The sequence below is a fragment of the Achroia grisella genome, unplaced genomic scaffold, assembly GCF_030625045.1.
Source record: "Achroia grisella isolate CSIRO2021 unplaced genomic scaffold, CSIRO_AGI_Agris_v1 utg1387, whole genome shotgun sequence".
Lineage (NCBI taxonomy): Eukaryota > Metazoa > Arthropoda > Insecta > Lepidoptera > Pyralidae > Achroia > Achroia grisella.
Window position 1 is genome coordinate 19,551 of NW_026712628.1, and position 20,401 is coordinate 39,951.

The window sequence follows — 20,401 nt, forward strand, 5'->3', positions numbered from 1 at the left end:
CCTTCTCCCTAGCACGATATATTGTAATGTTGTACCTTCTTTTGTTGGTCGTTAATAGTAAATAATAAATGTTGTGTCGTTAGGGCCGTGCTAAACGAAAACTCGTGGGCCGGTGTGCCCGCGCTGGAGGGCGGGTCATTAGTCCACGTTTCCTAACAATACCTATCTCCCTAGCACGAAATATTAGAATGATGTACCTTATTTTGGTGGTCGTTAATAGTAAATAATAAATGTTGTGTCGTTAGGGCCGTGCTACACGAAAACTCGTGGGCCGGTGTGCCCGCGCTGGAGGGCGGGTCATTAGTCCAGTTTTCTAACAATCCCCTTCTCTCTAGCACGATATATTGTAATGTTGTACCTTATTTTGGTGGTCGTTAATAGTAAATAATAAATGTTGTGTCGTTAGGGCCGTGCTACACGGAGACGCGCGGGCCGGTATGTACGGGAGCGCTGGAAGGCGTGGTATGCACCAAGCAGCTGTGCTGCGCCACCGTCGGCGTCGGCTGGGGACACCCCTGCGAACGCTGCGGAGACCTCGACTGCCCCCACGGACATCTGCGGAACCTCGCCACCAAGGAATGCCAGGTCTCTATCTCACTTTCTCTATCTTTCACTCATACACACTTTCTCTCTCTCTATGTTTGTTACCAAACTGCTTCGAAATGGTATTACAGATTTTTATGAAATTTTGTGTGCGTAGGTCTGAGAATCATCCAACATCTTAATCAATCAATAAACAATTGGTCAATATCTAATATATAAAGTTCTCGTGTCACAGGCTTCGTGTTTACACTCCTTCGAAACAGCTTGACCGATATTGTAAAAAAATTATATGTATATTCAGTAGGTCTGAGAATAATATTTATTTTTTATTATATGGCATTAAAAATACATGTAAGAGTAATTTGTTACCCTTCTAGCATCAACCCCTATTTTTTAATAGCGATTTTAATTTATATGGCAAAATAACGTCTGCTAGGTCAGCTGATAATAATATAATATTCCAAGTAAACAATACATCGATATAACTCACATCCATTGACCGTTTGCAGGACATAGACGAGTGCGCGGCGGTGCCTGGCCTGTGTGCGGGCGGCCGCTGCGTCAACTCAGTGGGTTCGTTCTCGTGCGAGTGCCCGCCCGGACAGCGCCGCCACCACGCCACCAACAACTGCGAGGACGTCGACGAGTGCGAGGACCCTGATATTTGTCCCGTGAGTGGGTTTCTTTATTACGTTGCTGCTACACCGACCACGGCAAAGTACCGTGTATGTACAGTACGCCACTAAGAAGCAGGATATTGTCGATTATATACGACCGAAGAGTAACCTGACGTCATGGCACAAGGCGTTTGTTGTCCGGGTCTACCAACATACTGCTCACCTTCATGAAGGAGGACTACTGGCCGAAGAGTGTGGTGTATGGGCGCTACCGTGGCAGATTGCCGTCGTCAGTGCCATGACCACACAGACTATGTTAATATATTATTTCATATGTATGTTAGTTTATAAGGTATTTATAATATGGGCCTAGTTGCCATAATAAATAAATAAAACTAAATTTGTTACATTTTAACGCTGGTTAATGCGGGAATTAGGTTTCACACAGGAAAGATAAGGCGGGAGTTGGTCCTCAGCCGCTCCATAAGTCCTTCCGTTAGTTTGGAGTGCCACCTGCACTCGATGCAACGGCCAGCTGCGGCCAACAGCATTAGAGTAGTCCGAAAAAAAAAACAGAAGAAATGTGTTAATGTAGACATAGAGAACGAGAAAGACCGCACGCGCATTCTCGCGTTTTGAGTGCGATGAGTCCGATATTTGTCCCGTGAGTTGCTTTCTTTATTAGCTGCCTTTACACGTACGCTCTTTTATACCAGAATCACGCAGGAAAAATAAGGCGGGAGTTGGTCTTCAGCCGCTCCAAGAGTCCTTCCGCGGGTTTGTAGTGCGATCTGCACTTGCCCCCTATCGTCCGGTGAAGCTGTAAAGGCCAGCTGCGGCCAACAGCATTAGATAAGTCCGAAACGCGTATTTCCGTGTCTTGAGTGCGATGACTTTGATATTGTCCCGTGGGTAGCTTTCTTTATTAGCTGCCTTTACACGTACGCTGTTCCACGTGGAAATTGGCTTTCACGCAGGAAAGAATGCGTATGTAATTGTAGAGATAGAGAAGGAACACGAAGGCACCAACTCGCGCTTCTACCTTTTGATGCGGTTTATATTATAATGATGACAAGGTTTATATGTATGTACAATGTACATATACTAGATGAATAGTTCTACGATCTCCGTCAGGTAAACTGGCCCTCCGTGAGAAGCTGTTTTGCTAGTTAGCATATAGGAGGTATGGTTAGTTGAAATGTATTTTTGTTCCGTTTCAGAACGGAAAATGTGTGAATACAGAAGGCGACTACTATTGCCTCTGTAACCCGCACTTCATTCCGAGTCCAGATAAGAAATTTTGTATTGGTGAGTTTTATTCTTAAATCAATAGGTCATTTTAATACTTTAGCAGGATTGTGACATTATTACATACAAAAAATAGGTTTATTTTCTTTTTCATTCAGATTATTATTATACTTGTTTTTATTTAGTATATCATCTTGATTATGAGTATATATGGTATTCTGTACTATTCATAAATATATGTAAAAAATGTTTAACTGTTCGTATGTTTGTATCAATTTTTGTTACTTATAAGAAGTCTTTTTAGATTATTAAGAATATAATATTATGTATGTTTTGTATAAAAGCAAGCAAAATGAAGTATCAACTGATATTAGTAACTACTCCACTAGTTGGTGGTGTATTTATTATTTTGCCACGTTCCACGATCTTCTATACTCTTTAAACCTTAATACGACACGACTCCAATTCTGTCTTTCGTTTGCTTGAATAATAACCCTCAATAATGACTTCCATAACTTCATCGTGCTGTATTCAATAATTTTATGTACATTTTATTAGTCCATTATCATCTGTAATATACAGACAACATCGTATTATAACAACAATATGTATGTCTGTTTGTGAGCGATGTTGATGATGTAACGTTGGTGTTCCGTCAGATGGGCGCGTGCGCATGTGCTTCTCGTACCTGAGTGAGACGGGCGAGTGTGCGGACCCGTTGGCGATGCCGCTGTCGAACCGTGACTGTTGCTGCGGGTACAACATGGGTCGTGCTTGGGGCGACGTCTGCACGCCCTGCCCGCCCAGGGGCTCCGGTACTGTACACCTTTATTTCAAACATACTTTATATTATAAACACGAAATTCTGGGTACAATATGGGCTGCGCCTGGGGCGACGTCTGCACGCCCTGCCCGCCCAGGGGCTTCGGTATTATACACCTTTATATCATACATACTTAATGTTATAAACACTAAATTCTGGGTACAACATGGGCCGCGCCTGGGGCGACGTCTGCACGTCCTGCCCGCCCGGGGCTCTGGTACTATACACCTTTATATCACACATACTTAATGTTATAAACACTAAATTCTGGGTACAACATGGGCCGCGCCTGGGGCGACTCTACACGCCGTGCCCGCTCATATTCTTATTTTGTAGCATTAAAATACATATAACTCTAAATTTTCACCCTTCAGTCGTCAACCCCTATTTTTTAATAGCGATATTAATTTATATCCCAAAACAACGTTTGCCGGATTAGCTAGTTTATTAGCTATATAACTACAATGTCCGTCTGTTTATACCGTTTTATAATTAAACAGCTGAATTGATCTTATTCTGTGATGTGAAGATAAATTGTGTTAAGAGAACGACTTATACATATATAGGAATGTTTATCTAAAAAAATGTCCGATCGATCCCCCGTCCAATTGAAACGGAGACCGATATTACGACGGCCTGAGCCGAGGTTCGAACCCCTAGCGGTGCCCTCAGACTAAAGTCGTGTCCTTCACGGTGCCTTCAGCTCCTAAAGTCGTATCCGTCAGTTTTTCACAGGTCTAAAAAACTGTTATCAAATATAAGTTGTATCTATGAATGGAAGGTTCTCCTAAATTCTAAATATATATTTCGTGTTCTGGTGTGTCATGAGCTTTATTTAAAATATGCTTTATATATCACATTTATATTTTATCACAATTCTAATGCGACGATAACGCCGCAAGGTACTACAGTTCGCCATATATCTGACTGGGGATTGAACAGAGATAGTAGTTTCTTTGTGCGCAGTGCCACGTTGTTAATTAAATATGTAATTCAATATTTCTGTATTAACACATATGTATTGTGTGTGTGTGTGCATTATAAGCGGTAGAATAAAAAAAAACTTGACATTCCTTATACAAGTTTATTTGAATAAAGATTATTTCTATTTCTAAAACGGGTAGAATATGAGGCGAACGAGTTTGCGCGGGTATTACGTGAGTCCCAGCCGTAGGAGTTAAAATAACCGATTTAATTTTTAATATATTTAAATTAAAATAAAATATTACAAATTATAAAATAAGGCTAATAATAATCTTCGAAAATGGTACCGAATTGAATTAACAAATTTTCCATTTGAATACTAAACCTCGATGACCTCGGTGGTCAAGCGGTCTAGCACACCGCTTTACGTTCGATGGTTGCGGGTTGGATTCCTCTCACGGCACAAACATTTGTATTCATGAGTATGATTGTTTGTATCGGTCTGGGTGTTTTCTATATATAATATGTATGTATTTACAAAAGAAAAAAAACTATATATCTAGTACCCATAACACAACCTTTGGCTAGCTTAATTTGGGTCTAGATGGCGCTGTGTGAATTGTTCTGAGATTATTATTATTTTTATTAAGCCGCGTAAACACTACACTAGGTGTCAAATCAGCAGTTCCCTAGCGCGGTGGCGCAACTAAGATGTGGAGCGCTGACTCGTCATTTCTGATGTATGACGAGCACATGGGCACAAAGTACAGTGCTGTGCTCCTCACCAGCAATTTCCCTATAACAATAGCTATAAAACGGGTGAATAATAAATTTTCTTTTGAATGAACAGACGAATGGACGCATCTGTGCGGCGGTGGTATCATCCCGCCTATCTGGCGACGCAACCAGACCGTCAACGGCGATGGCGACGAGGATGATGGTGACATCAACGGCAGCGGCGGTGAGGGTGGTAGCGAGGGAGGGGGAGGGAGAGGGTCGGGGGGTGGGGGAGGTAACGGCGGCGGCGGCTCCAAGCCGCCACCCCCGCTCGCCAAGATCAATGAGTGCATGCTGCGGGCCGGCATCTGTGAACTTGGAGATTGCATTGACAAGGATGTGGGGTGTGTAACTTTATTTTATACTAGCTGTACACGCGACTTCGTCCGCGTGGAATTTAACTTTATTTTTCTGAAATATGTGGGGTGTGTAACTTTATTTTATATAAGCTGTACACGCGACTTCGTCCGCGTGGAATTTAACTTCATTTTTCTGAAATAAAAGTAGTCTAAGTTACTACTTATTATATCAGATACTTACTAAAAAAAGTCCCGTCAAATTCGGTCCAGCCATTTTGATTAAGCTTTGGTATGCTAGGTCTATGTACAACAAAGATCTGCAGATTTTTCCAAACTGAAGAGGATCACATCACTACACATCCTATGTGGGTGTAGCCCACTCATGCATAAACGTAATATCTCCTTTGGAAAGTTTACTCCTCTTTCCTGAGGAGATAAAAACCATCGCACCTAAGAATATCCTACAATTCTTGTCCCTGACGGGTCTAGGTGGTGAACTTTGAAAAGGGCGAGCATAATCTATGTAAGTCGCAGTGCTACAGATCCATGCATCTGACAATAGCCTAAATAATCCAATAAAAAAAACTGTTGATTTCTAATAAATAATATTGTTAAAAAACTGTTTGCAGTTACCGTTGCGACTGCTGGAACGGCACGCAGGAGATCAAGAACGAGATGGGGATTCCGAGCTGCATAGATATCGACGAGTGCGCGCTCGGCTTTTGCCGCGGCGGGACTTGCATCAACAAGCCCAGTTCATTTGAGTGCAGGTATGATTGTCACCAGGGATCTTATGGATATGAAATTTCGGATACGGATAAGTTTCGGATAAAGGAGTGATTATTATAGCGGATACGGATACAGATGCGGTTATGACATTATTTTGGATCATCCGTTAGTTTCGGATAATTTCGGTTACGGATATTAATTTTTTAAGGAATTTTAAAAGTAATAAAATCTACATATTTATAACTCAAAGGTGACTGACATAGTGATCTATCAACGCACAGCCCAAACCACTGGACGGATCGGGCTAAAATTTGGCATGCAGGTAGATGTTATGACGTAGGCATCCGCTAAGAAAGGATTTTGATTAATTCAATCCCCAAGGGTATAAAATAGGGGTTGAAGTTTGTATGAAACTTTGCCAATTTTAAACCGATCGGGCTGAGACTTTGCGTGCATAAAGCTACTATGACGTAGGCATCCCCTAAGAAAGGATTTTGATAAATTCCACCTCTAAGGGGATAAATCCCCCTATTCACAAACGAAGCCGCGGGCAAAAGCTAGTGGTTACATAACGTGTCTCAATTAGGCTCCGCTACTATCCGATACTATCTGAAACTTTTATTTCGGATTCGGGTATGGTTACAAATATTTTTTTATATCGATATCCGATAGTTTTTGGTTACGGAGCTCCCTAACCTCCCTGATCAACACATATATTGTTTTTTTACATTCTAATTGTAGCGTTAGAATAAATTTTTAAAGTTTTAAAGATTTAAGCATATATTGGGATAGACAGCGACAGCGACTTTGTTTTATACTATGTAATGTTTATATATTTGACAGATGCCCGCCTGGTTTTGATCCGGTGGACAACGGCAAACGGTGTAGCGACCAGAACGAATGCGAAATGACCAATGGAGGCATGTGCACCAACGGTGTTTGCAATAAAGGAGAAGACGGGTGAGTGATGTGCATACTATGTATGTATTGATATATGTATTGATCTCATCATATATACATCATCATCATGAAAAAATAAAAAATAAGGAGTTGTGTGTCAAAGTTTCACATTTTGATTGTTACATTCTATTTTTGAATTATCAATAAAGAAATATAACTATTCAAAGTTTACTTTTTACCGATAATTTAAAAATAGAATCAAGTATTTATTCGATTCACAGGTTGAATATTACATTCTATTTTTGAATAAAATAAATAAAAATTTATGTCTATTCAAAGTATACTTTTGGACTGATAATTCAAAAATAGAATCAAGTATTTATTTGATTATTATATTATTCGTTACATTCTATTTTTGAATTATCAATGAAAAAAATAGGACTATCCAAAAGTATTTTTTAAAATTATAATTAAAAAATAGAATAGAGAATTTATTTGAATAAAGATTATTTCTATTTCTATTAGTCTAATTTCAATATATTATAAATATTCGAATAAGATGTTTCATTAATGGATTGATTGATTAAGTTGGTTGGTTGGTTGATTCAGTTGGTTGCTATAAAATCAAATACAAGTAACTTGTCGTACACTACAGGTATACAATTAGGGGCTACACCCACTATACTTATAATTATGATTCGATTACTGAACGAATTAATGGTGAGAGTGTCGTACCTTAATGGTATACTAACTGAATTACTGACCTGAGGTAGTTCAATTCTGGCAGACAAAATATTATAAAAATTGTGGAATAAAAATATATTACCTTCTTCTAAATACAATTAAACTTATGCTGGACGCATAGAGAGGATAATTATCATGTTTACTAATAACAAATGCTACTAATCACTGATGTAACTATTGTTAGGGTTCCCATCGATATTGTCGAAAAATCTGATATTTTATATTAAAAGAAGGTAGTTTCATTATTTCTCGGTATCGTTAAACTAGTTGCATATAACCCCCACTCATATCTTCTCTGTATAAAAGGGAGGGTTTTTGTAGGCCGCGGCATTCGGTCTTTGAGCACAGGATGTGCTGTACATAGAGTTGATATATCTAACACTATGTACTAACTTAGTACTGTAAAAGTTACTATTTGTACGGAAACGTTTTGTAAACGTCATTCAAAGCTTTAAAACTGATATTTTAAAATAAAAGTTTCCGATTAAACAAATCGGTATCGCAGGTACACCACTACTCCGCTATAGGTGGTAACATTATTTGAAAATTTGACATTTACACCTGTCGATTTAGTATCCGGGATTAAAAAGCAGAGTATACCTAATTGGTGCGTGTTTGCGCACAGGTACGAGTGCGAATGCGACCCCGGGTTCGAGCCGACGGAGACGCGGCACGCGTGCCGCGACGTGGACGAGTGCGCCGAGCGTGCGGGCGTGTGCGGGCGCGGGCGGTGCCGCAACACGCCCGGCGGGTACGAGTGCCAGTGCGAGCGCGGCTTCCAGCCCAGCGCCGGCGGGTACTGCGCCGACTACGACGAGTGCGAGGACAAGTCGCTCTGTCAGGTACCGCATCCGCCAGTCAACAGTTGCTTTTACATATATTTTACTTTGGAGACGTAGCGTGGGAAGGCCTCCAGAAAGAGGGACCGACGATCTGGTTAAGATCGCTGGAAAGCGATAGATACGAGCAGTTACTTTTACATATAAATAAAAATGGAGTGTCTGTTTGTAATATTAAATTACAGACCAATTTTTTTACTACATGCATATGAATATAAATACGGATATATACATACACCAAAATAACATTTTTTACAATTTTTGTCAATTTTTGTCTGTCTGTCTGTCTGTTTGTTCCGGCTAATCTCTGAATTGGCTGGACTGATTTTGACGAGACTCTTTAGGCAGGAAGCTGAAATAATAAGGAGTAACTTAGGCTACTTTTATTTTAAAAAAAATCTTTTATTTTAGAAAAATAAAGTTACATTTCACGCGGACGAAGTCGCGGGAACAGCTAGTACTAAATAAAAATAGTAAAACTGCTGGGGTGACAGTTTGTACAGTGTTTAGTAGACAATATTTAGTCTGTCTTACAGGCCTTAATTAACTGCAATTTTTACGTAATTGTATTCCATATTATACAATTTCGTCATTACAGAATTTCGTCAGTAAGAACAATTAGTATAACATGGTATGATTGGTTTCAGGGCGGACGGTGTGTGAACGGCGAAGGCTCGTTCCAGTGCGTGTGCGAGGCGGGCTACCGGCCGACGGCCGAGCGCGGCGCGTGCGCGGACGTGGACGAGTGCGCCGAGCAGAACGTGTGCCGCAACGGACGCTGCCACAACTCGGCCGGCTCGTTCCGCTGCCGCTGCCTGCCCGGCTTCACGCTCTCCTCCGACGGCCGTACCTGCCTCGGTACGTATGCATCGCACTTACAGTGCGCTCCCATATACTTGGCTTCACATTCTTCGGCATAATGGGCACTAGTTTCGGTGCGAATTACTCGCACTGACACTGCAGATTGCCCAGATTCAAACTCTACCTCGGTGCGTAGACCTCGGTGCGTAGCGTATACCATACCGTGGTAGAGTTTGTAGTTACTTAGTTAGTACTTCTTGCACTAATGCTTTCACAATGCCTCCACTTAAAAGGTCGGTTGCACGTCTCCGGTACGTGCAGTGTAAGCACACACACTCTCAAATAGCCGTCAACCGGCTTCCTATTCATGGACTACAGCAGCAGATAGGGTATCTGCTGCTGTAGTCCTCAAACTCATAATCACAATATTTTAATAATCACTCACTTGTTATCTTCACCTGACTCTCGCCCTTCGCCTTATACTCAAATTTCACAGATACTTGATAAAATTATTAATTTTATAAAATTTATTGACTTGCAGATGAAGTTCAAGACCTGTGCTACGAGAAATACGAAGAAGACCATTGTACTGGGCCTGGCAAGACTCCGGTCACACGCTCTCAGTGCTGCTGCAGTTCTAGTAAAGGTATTTTTTTTTCATTATTTTAGTATAGTCTATCGTTTAGTTTATTCTTTAAAGAAGTCACATTAATCCACCAGTGTGAAGTTCAGACGAACTTTACACTGGTGGATTTATAGCTTCAACCAAACGATTTAGGGCGTGTACAGATGGTACACTCCAAACCTACGGAAGAACTTATGGTGCGGCTGAAGGCTAACTTCTGTCTAGAGGATATGACTTTACTCTAAGGGCAAACTCATCGGGGGTTCAAATCTCGGCTCAGATCGTCGTAATTCTGAATCCCCATTTGAATTGTACGGGGGATCAATCGGATAGTACTCTCCACTTAATTTAACATTAAACTATGCTGTGTGACTTGTCCAGAATTATTAACTTATTTGATTTTATTATCGCTATAGGTCTACAACTTGGATGGGGTGTATCCTGCAAACCTTGCCCGGAGCAAGGTAGCGAGGAGTACGACGTGCTGTGCCCATCCGGGTCTAGCAAGGACAACAGCGGGTCGGATATCAACGAGTGCACCATGATCCCTGGCATCTGTCCCCACGGCACCTGTGAGAACTTGGAGCCAGGGTACAAGTGCATCTGCGACACTGGCTACCACCCCGACGAGAACGGCATCTGCAGGGATATTGATGAGTGTGACATGCATCAGTCAGTGAGTACATTTTTTCACAACATTGATCAATCAATTTTTTAAGCATTGAAATTGACAGTGACGTATATTTGTTACTCTCACGTGTTGAGTTTTAATATCAATCCGTTTCGTACCACTCTAGTTTCCCTCGAGGCGACTCCAAATAGTATGCCATAAACGCAACATTATTGAACTCTTGTGTTTGAAACATATCGAAGTTCTTTAACGAGAATTCTTGGCATTTCTTTTTTTCACCTTCTTTCAATTGCCAAGCAACTTGCTTTATATGTTTTGGTGTCTTTATATGGTTTAGTGCCCTGGACTTTCAATGCCCATCAAGGGCATTGAAAGTCCAGGGCTCTAAGGTTATAACACTTTCGTAGCAATAAAAACTAGGTATTTGCAAATTTTGTATACTTGAAGAATCCCTACTAAACCTTTAATAATTGCCATCATTAAAGTTTTAGTAGGGATTCTTGCAACTATCTACCGTCTACGTGTCTTTCACTGTGTTCTTTAAGTGTTGATACGAGACGACTCCAGTTTTGTCTTTAATTAGCTTGATGTAGCTGAACCTTGGTCTTTATCTCCGTCTCTTTTCTTCTATTTTTTTCTTAATAATAATTTTCATGTATAGTAAAGTTTGATCAAAATCTGTTCTGTAGTTTTGCGTGAAGAGTAACAAACATCCATAGTCACAAACTTTCGCATTTATAATATTAATAAGATAATATTAGTGTATATTACATGTTATGTTTTGTGCTCTGCAGTATTGTACTGGAGGCCAGTGCCGTAACACACTGGGCAGCTTCACTTGCGTGTGCCCGACGGGTACTAGGTTCGAGCCCGACGAACAGATCTGCCGTGACATTGACGAATGCGAGGGTGAGGTTATTTTCATCGTCAGAGATTATGATGACCGGGGGGACATACCGCCCATGTACCCAGGCATAACAGGTTACCAAACTTTGAGTGAACGAGCATCCAGTAACCGCAGACACCTCATTGGCTTTTAACATTCGGCCAATCGTTCACGGACTGTCCACGCAGGATGACTCACTTTTTGCATAACTTTGCTTTAGTTAAATTTTCGATTATAAAAAAATCAAATTTGTAAAGTACCGCCCATATATATATGATATTTCTCGAGCATAATGTGCTTATATATCACTGTAGATTTTTGTAATCAAAACTGTCAATTGTTAAGTGTATGTTAAGTGTATTGGTTCCAAAATTTTTTCGATAGATATTATATAGAATCTATATAATATCTATCGAAAAAATTTTGGGTTCGAATCGAACCCGCAGCTATCGAAAAAATTTTCGGGTCGCACAGTACAAACATTTGTTATCACGAGTATGATTGTTTGTATAGATCTGGTGTTTTCTATATGTATTATATATGCGTTTACAAAAAATATGTCTAAGTATTTATATCAGTTGTCTAGTACCCATAACACAAGCTCTGCTTAGCTTGGTACTTGATGTCGCTGTGGGATTTTTTTTATGGATGATAATGGAATGGTGCACCCGCCTGCGCTAACGGGTCACCAGTCAGGTCAGGTCAGTTACCCCATCGTGACAAATTCACCAAGAATTTATCACGATGGTTTTTAGAGGGAACCGCGTGGAGGTCACTGACATGGTGCATTGCTAGTAGTGGGGTCATTAGTCCACATTACTAACAATCCCCTTCCATCTTGGCGCTGTGTGAATTATCCTTGGTCTATAATTATAATTTTGACATAGAATAGAAGTATATGTATGCATGATTTGAGTCAACATGCGTGGCCAGTCCAGTCCATGACCAGTGATATCGTGCTTTGGCGTGATGACCACATATATAACAGTTAATGCTGTTCAATCAGTTTGTTTCAACCTATCAATAATGTCAAGCTCACTCAACTCACGCGATTCAATCATTGCACTGCTTTATACTTCATTTTAATTAACTAATGCAATAATATATTAATATTCGAAATGTTTTAATTTGAATATGTTAGCAATGACAACAAATATGCGCACGATAAGTTTTTTTTTCGGACTACTCTAATGCTGTTGGCCGCAGCTGGCCTTTACAGCTTCACCGGACGTTAGGGGGCGAGTGCAGATGGCACTCCGAGCCCGCGGAAGGACTTATAGAGCGGCTGAAGGCCAACCTGCTTGACGGATACGACTTTAGTCTGAGGCCACCACTAGGGGTTCGAACCTCGGCTCAGGCCGTCGTAATATCGATCCCAGTTTGAATTGGACGGGTGATCGATCGGAGACGATAAGAACCGGAGACTAGTTCTTACATAAGTTTTTGAGTAGTTTAATAGGATACTATGTAAAGTTAATATAAATCCAAAAGATATTTTATTGGCGACTCCTTTGGGTACTGGCAGTAAATATATACATATATATAGGAATCTCTAATATTCCATGCTATGTATGCTAAAGTGTAAAAAATGTTATTTTGGTGTATGTACCATATTTATATTCATATGCATGTAGTAAAAAACGACTATTGCAATATTACAAACAGACATTCCAATTTTATTTATATGTATAGATTATAAATTCGTAACCTTAAAATTATGGTATACATTAATTTATTTCTCTATTTCCAAATTGTGTCGCACGCTATCGCTACGCACCGCATTGAGTCGCAACTAATCGCATCGTGTTGCAGAGCAAACGAATCCGTGTGACAACGGTCGCTGTATCAACACGCACGGCAGTTACGAGTGCGAGTGCGAACATGGGTTCGTACTCGATTCTTCTGGACAACACTGTCTCGGTGAGTTTAGTTATTAAATACTGTATTTAGAGTATAGAGATTCATCATTCTTTGATAGTAATAAAACGATAATAAAAGATATGTCACTTTACCTGCCTTTACACGACATGTTCTTTCACGCGTAAATCAGATTTCATGCAGGAAAGAATGAGAATGTAAATGTAGACAAAGAGAACAAGAAATATCATTCCCGCGTCCTTCAAGAGTGCGTGCTTTAGTGCCTTTTTGTAACATAAAATTGTCATTGGACAGTGGCGCATAAATGACTATGGAGCACATAATTATAGAGGAAACATATGTACAATCACGCGCCAAAGGCTGATCACTAAATTATAAATAATTGACTGCAATCACTCACATTTCCGCTCGCTGGCTTTCCCGTGCTGATCGCGCTATTAGGAATGCGCGCCTTAGGATTGTGTTTAACAAAGATTTGCAGATTTTGCCAAATGGAAGAGGAAACGCCAATACACATAATATATATACTCATAATAATACCTATGTGGTTGTAGCCCACTCATGCATAAACGAAATATCCTTTGAAAAGTACAAACTCTATGCTGAGGAGATAAAAACCAGCACTCCTAGGGATATCCTTCAATTCTTGTCTTGGGCTTGGGCATCGAATTCAACAGATGAGTACAATAGATCTATGCAGGTGTTATACAGGCTTCTTTACCACTTTTTGAGCAGATGCTACTCAGGTTTCATTGTCACCTAGGAATAGCCAAATCCCTTAACAATATAAAAAAAAATGTTTTGAAATGGAGAACGTAAGTGATGGGATGCGTGCGCAGATAACCGGCGGGGCTCGTGCTGGCGGCGCGTGGTGGATGGGCGGTGCGAGGCGGGCAGCACGCAGCCCCTGCTGCGGCAGGAGTGCTGCTGCAGCGTGGGACTCGCCTGGGGCTCCCCGTGCGACGCCTGCGAGCCCGACCACTGCCCCTGCCGCAAGGGGTTCGCTAAGGTGCGCTGAACTACTTCGTGCTACATTTGATTAAATTTTAAGTAATTCAATAGTGTTTCTTGCCAGTTCATCTCAATTGGATCTATATACTGAACTGGACGGTAGGCAAAAATTATAATATAAAAAAATTTTCGTTCATAATTGACTGAAATGTCCTACTTGAATAAATGCTTTTTTAATTTGAATTTGATATTTGATTAAATTTGCGGGCTCGGTTGTTTAGCATAGCCGACCGCCTTACCACCGATTCAGGGGTTCGATTCCTCACACGGTATAAGCTTCGTATTCATGAGTATGATTGTTTGTATCAGTCTAGGTGACTTTTATGTATGTATTTATAAAAAAAATATATATCTAAGCATACATAAAAACGGCCAGATTCAAACAATCAAATGTTTGTACTGTGCGAGTAATCGAATCCGCAATTATCGGAAGTGTGAATAAAGTGACCCACTATAGCACCTAGGTTATTTTTTTCTAAACAAGTTAATGACACGGATTGTTTGTCTGTCTGTGATGGCTGTAGTTCGACGGCACGTCATGCCGCGACGTGGACGAGTGCAAGCTGGTGCCTGACCTTTGCGTGGGCGGCAAGTGCGTCAACACCGATGGCTCCTACCACTGCGAGTGCCCCCACGGTCTCACACTTGACTCCACCGGTGAGTTCTATAATGATTTCTAAGTAATTGGTTTGTAATTTGATGAAAACTTAACTCGGATAGAGATGTAGCGCGGTGGTTATTTTCAACATTGTAGCGTAATGAAGTGGCGCTACTTAATATATTATTTATTGTAGTTTCTAGGTAGTGAGAATACTGGTAAAATTACTATACATTATTAAGTTTATTGGTAGTGTGCTACATGGCTTATTAATAACGAGTACATTCGACGCGGAGTCGTAACGTGGACTGCTTCAACATTTAACTTAAATCTATATTAGTGGAGACGTAAACTAATGGAAGGGTATCAAGTGTTGACAGAAACCGTGAAAGTACTAGGATAAAAGATCTGCAGTCCCAAATAGTTCCTAAATTCACGTTTCGACTTGTAAAATGTGAACTTACAAGGATTGTTTAAAAGAGCAACACACAAGTTTCATGCTTATTCTTCTTGTGATGAGACAGCTTTCCGAATAAGCGGTAGATTTAAAAAAATGTTGACTATTCAAAAGTGCTTTAAATTAAGTTTATTTATGATATATAATAAATGATTCTATTCTATTCTATTCACAATAGTTACAGACAAACCTACGAAATATCAATCTATAAAATTGTTTAATAATTTACCAATACATTTAAAAACTGTTTATAATTTCACATTGTTGACTAGATTGAGGACATTTTTATTGAATACTAGCTACTCGCCCCGGCTTCGCACGGGTGTACATGTATTATATATATAAACTTTCCTTTTGAATCAGTCTATCTATTAAAAAAAACCTGCTTCAAAATCCGTTGCGTAGTTTTAAAGATTTAACATAGGGACGGACAGACAGCGACAGCGACTTTGTTTTGTACTATGTAATGAAGTGTTACTATTCCGTAGATGACTCTTATAATGATTACCATAGAGACTTATAAGGACCTATTGTACTATGCTAGCTGATATACCGAGATTACTGCATAAGTTGCTATTATGTTGTTGACGAAAATTTTCTGTAACTACTAAATATTACGTTATCCTAAATAATTTGTATTGTTTTGTATTTACAAATAATTGACGAGCTCTCTGAGATCTAATCCGAGTTCACCTGTCATCCGTTTATAGCGCCTGTACAGGAACCTCGCAGAGAAAATTCCAAAACTCATTGTTTTCCTTAACAGTCACTTTGTTTATGACTAAACTAAAAAAAATACCATCCCTGTCACTGTTATAGTTATGTTTTATTGAATTAATATTGACAACATTGAACATTAGTTATTTTACATATGTGTAATGACTCTCTCCATCAGTTGCCCTGTCATATTTATATTCCAGTTATATAGAAAAAGTATCGTAAACTAACTAGGATATGTAAGGCAATTGTGTGTACGTATGGCAGGAAACAAGTGCTTGGACACACGACGCGAGGCCTGCTACTCGGAGTACGTCGGCGGGCGCTGCTCGGGCGAGCTGCCGGAGGTGGTGCACCGCGCCGTCTGCTGCTGCTCCGCCGTCGGCCGCGCCTGGGGCGACGCGCGCTGCGAGCCCTGCCCCAAGCGAGGTGAGTCTCCTGCGAGCCCTGCCCCAAGCGAGTTGAGTCTGTTGCGAGCCCTGCCCCAAGCGAGGTGAGTCTGTTGCGAGCCCTGCCCCAAGCGAGGTGAGTCTCCTGAGAGCCCTGCCGCAAGCGAGGTGGGCTCCTGCGAGTCTTGCCCCAAGCGAGGTGAGTCTCCTGCGAGCCCTGCCCCAAGCGAGGTGAGTCTCCTGCGAGCCCTGTCCCAAGCGAGTTGAGTCTCCTGCAAGCCCTGCCCCAAGCGAGGTGAGTCTCCTGCGAGCCCTGCCTCAAGCGAGTTGAGTCTGTTGCGAGCCCTGCCCCAAGCGAGGTGAGTCTCCTGAGAGCCCTGCCGCAAGCGAGGTGGGCTCCTGCGAGTCTTGCCCCAAGCGAGGTGAGTCTGCTGCGAACCCCTGAAGTTGTGTCCGTCAGATGTCAGAGTTGACCTTCAGCTGCTTTATGTCCTCTCGTCGATTTGGAGAGCCTTGATGTTGTGGGGACAAGTTCAGCCAAAAAAGCCAGCTACGGCCAACAACATCAGAATAGTTAAATCAAAAGATAAGGACGGCCTCGGTGATCTAGTGGTTTAGCATGCCCCCTTACTTCCAATGGTCGCGGGTTCGATTCCTCGCACGGTACAAACATTTGTATTTATGAGTATGATTGTTTGTCGGTCTGGGTATTACAGAATCCTTACAGAAAAAATATATTTATGTACTTGTATCAGTTGTCTAGTATCCATAACACAAGCTTTAGATAGTTTAACTTGGGTCTAGATGGCGCTGTGTGTTTTTTATTTATGGATGATAATGGAATGATGCACCTGCCTGCGCTAACGGTTTACGCTGGCGGGGCACCAGTGGAGGATGATAAGACGGACATGAGATCAGGTTAGTGTAAGAGTAGCACATTGTGATAAATTCACCAGAAATTTATCACGATGGTTTCCAGGGGGAACCGCGTGCAGGTCAACCTGACATGGTACATTGCTACCAATAGGGTCATGAGTCCACATTACTAACAATCCGCTTCCCCCCAACGCGCTGTGTGAATTGCTTTGATATTATTATAATTTTCAGGTACGGATGCGTTCCGCAATTTGTGTTCAACGAATGTCGGGACCGATATTCCTGGCTTAAGGCCCCCACACGGAGGCAACGGGTCGTACACACCTGAACACGGAGGTCACGACCACAATGGGGACATGGGGACCGATTTCAACCCTGGACACATGGAGGTCAACGAGTGTTCAGCTTTTCCTGGACTATGTGGTCACGGACGGTGCAGGAATTTGATGGGATCGTTTACTTGCGACTGTTACCGGGGATACGAAAAGGCAAGTTCTATTTAGATGTAATATTGACTGAGAAACTCGATTAGTTCTTGGTGTTAAGCGTTGAGTTGTGAAGATCCCTGTTTAGGAAATATTTTTTTATCTCTACTAATATTATGAAGCTGAGGAGTTTGTTTGTTTGAACGCGCTAATCTCAGGAACTACTGGTTCGAATTGAAATTATTTTTTTGTGTTGGATAGTCCATTTGTCGAGGAAGGCTTTAAGCTATATAATATTACACTACGACCAATAGAAACGGAGTTGAATGAAAAATATTGCAAATGGTGGGGAAATGAAATGTAGATGAAGGTGCGCGGTCAGCTAGTATAAAATATTCTTGTGACATCATTCAGAATGAGCGGTAGATTAAAAAAATTTGTTATGACTATTCAAAAGTGCTTAAATTAAGTTTATTTGAATAAAGGTTTTTTATTCTATTCAATTTATTCATGTAGCGTAGTAGTAGTAGAGGCACCGATAGCTAAATGAATCGTAGAGTTAACGATAAACTTGCCCTCTAGTTTATCGTTAACTCTACGATTCATTTAGCTATCGGTGCCTCTATCACAGGAGTCAATCAGAAAAACGACAATGTGATTATATTTAATCAAATTAGGTCTTATCTTGCGGCGAAATGGACTTCATTTCACTACTTGATTGATATATATTATTTTTTTTAATTCCGCTACAATTAGCATGTGTGAAAACACAAATATTTGGTATGGAAACTAGACTATCGTTACGACCTTCTCTAATGGCTATCAAATTCCGACCGTTAATGAGTCTACACTCATATTGCGACATGTGTTGTAGTTGTAGCGGAATTATATAAAATAATATAGATCCTGAGTTATAGACCGTTTTGTCTCCTTCATTACTTTTAAATTTTATCATTGTATGGGTAACAATTGTATTAGTTTTTGTATGAGACAAATTAAGATGATTATTATTATTTACACTAAGTTTGATGCCTTTGCTGGTTTCCTTATTATTATTATTATAGATCCATCAAGTACTTAATATGATTATCTGTTGCAAGAATTGGGCTTACGAGTTTTTTTTACATTGACTCCCTTTTTTATTTAGTTTAGCTGTATTCTTAAATATGATGTTTTGTACAGGGTCCGAAGAACCAAAGTTGTGTGGATGTGAATGAGTGCGAGATTGTGAACGACATTTGTGGAGCGGGCGATTGTACGAATACAGAGGGCAGCTTCACGTGCCGCTGTCACCCGGGTCACAAGTCCGGCGAGGTCTCCAAGGTCTGCGTTGGTGAGTTCATATTTATTTATTTTCATTATCTTTTATTAGGATGATATAAGAATAGTGGCGGGACCAACTTGGAGAAGGAAAGCGTTGGACAGAGGAACCTGGAGTCTTTTGGAGGAGGGCTATGTCTGAGGACAAGCTGATGAACCTGGGCAGGGAAATAATAAAAAAAACAAAACCAACTCTAACTTAGCATTACCACAAAAGCCATAAATAAATTTATATTTTATTGCACTATCTAAAATAATGTAAAATTGGCGAGCTTAATGCCATATGGCATTCTCTACCAGCTAACCATTGCGTAAAAACAGAGAGCGGTTGAAGGGCTGCAAATGGTAAAGACATACTATTTATATTTACCAAACTTAGTTCTTTAGAACTAATAATAATACTTTATTTGCCAAATGTAGGTAAACAATAAGGTGTTAAAAATATGTTGTTGAGATCCGTACATTAACTTCGTGAGAGGTGTGCAAAATTTCAAATTGTAGGTACAATTAATGTTTAATTAAATAAAATCACTGTACTACGTCATCATACCGATAGTCATTAATCAATTGTCTTTACGTCAATGTATCAGTCAGGAAATCTCCAACCGTGTAGTAAGTTATACCAATCAGTATATTTCTAAGAGCAGTTTTAAATTGATGGATACTACCAATAGATTTTAATGCCCTTGGAAGATTATTATATATTCTAGGTCCCATTCCTAAAATACTATTACACGACATAGCAGTTTTAGCCGGAAAATTACACAATTTATCATTGAGTAAGGAGTCATGCTTGTAATGCTATTGCTGTACCTGACTTATCAAACCGAAAGTTATCTCACAAAGCAAGGTACGTAGCGCCTGAAATAGGAGAGATAGGTATCCCCGGAGGAGTCATTCTAAAAAATATGTTTCAGTAAAAGTTTCGAGGTATTGATATCTGTTGATTGTGTTAAGGCTGCTTATAGTTAGCCTTGGGAGAAGTGGAATTTTGTTTTGACAGTCCGTTTTAAATAAAACGATTTTTTTTTGAAATTTAAATAAAACAACGTCTCTCTAAGGTTGTATTTTAGTGACTGATTGAAACATACTTAACAGTGACCGACCGGCAGATACATAAACAACTATAGCTATGGTCCGGTATAGACAAACCAATATTTTTTTTCTGCAGATATCGACGAATGCGAGGAAACACCAAGCCTATGCCGTGGCGGACGTTGTATCAATACTCCTGGCTCGTTCCGATGCGAGTGTGGCGACGGTATGGAACTTTCAGCTGACCGGCTCTCCTGCAAGGACGTTGATGAATGCTCCATCACTTCCGGTGAGTACTATTGCTCTACT

The 20,401-nt window shown here is 40.5% G+C and overlaps 1 protein-coding gene across 1 annotated transcript in view; it reads left to right on the plus strand.

Annotated features, from left to right (window-relative positions):
- Positions 1–20,401, plus strand: part of LOC131855411 (fibrillin-1-like) — a gene marked incomplete at its 5' end in the record, with an annotated part of 65,056 nt that overhangs the window by 14,780 nt on the left and 29,875 nt on the right. Inside the window, 19 exons of the mRNA XM_059206684.1 lie at positions 407–585; positions 1,053–1,214; positions 2,381–2,468; positions 3,068–3,223; positions 5,006–5,276; positions 5,861–6,001; positions 6,804–6,920; positions 8,230–8,446; positions 9,091–9,301; positions 9,786–9,890; positions 10,286–10,545; positions 11,295–11,409; positions 13,199–13,306; positions 14,104–14,273; positions 14,800–14,932; positions 16,315–16,476; positions 17,544–17,800; positions 18,920–19,070; positions 20,229–20,381. Coding sequence (XP_059062667.1) covers positions 407–585; positions 1,053–1,214; positions 2,381–2,468; positions 3,068–3,223; positions 5,006–5,276; positions 5,861–6,001; positions 6,804–6,920; positions 8,230–8,446; positions 9,091–9,301; positions 9,786–9,890; positions 10,286–10,545; positions 11,295–11,409; positions 13,199–13,306; positions 14,104–14,273; positions 14,800–14,932; positions 16,315–16,476; positions 17,544–17,800; positions 18,920–19,070; positions 20,229–20,381 — 3,156 coding nt within the window. The remainder of the gene's footprint in view (positions 1–406; positions 586–1,052; positions 1,215–2,380; positions 2,469–3,067; positions 3,224–5,005; positions 5,277–5,860; positions 6,002–6,803; positions 6,921–8,229; positions 8,447–9,090; positions 9,302–9,785; positions 9,891–10,285; positions 10,546–11,294; positions 11,410–13,198; positions 13,307–14,103; positions 14,274–14,799; positions 14,933–16,314; positions 16,477–17,543; positions 17,801–18,919; positions 19,071–20,228; positions 20,382–20,401) is intronic.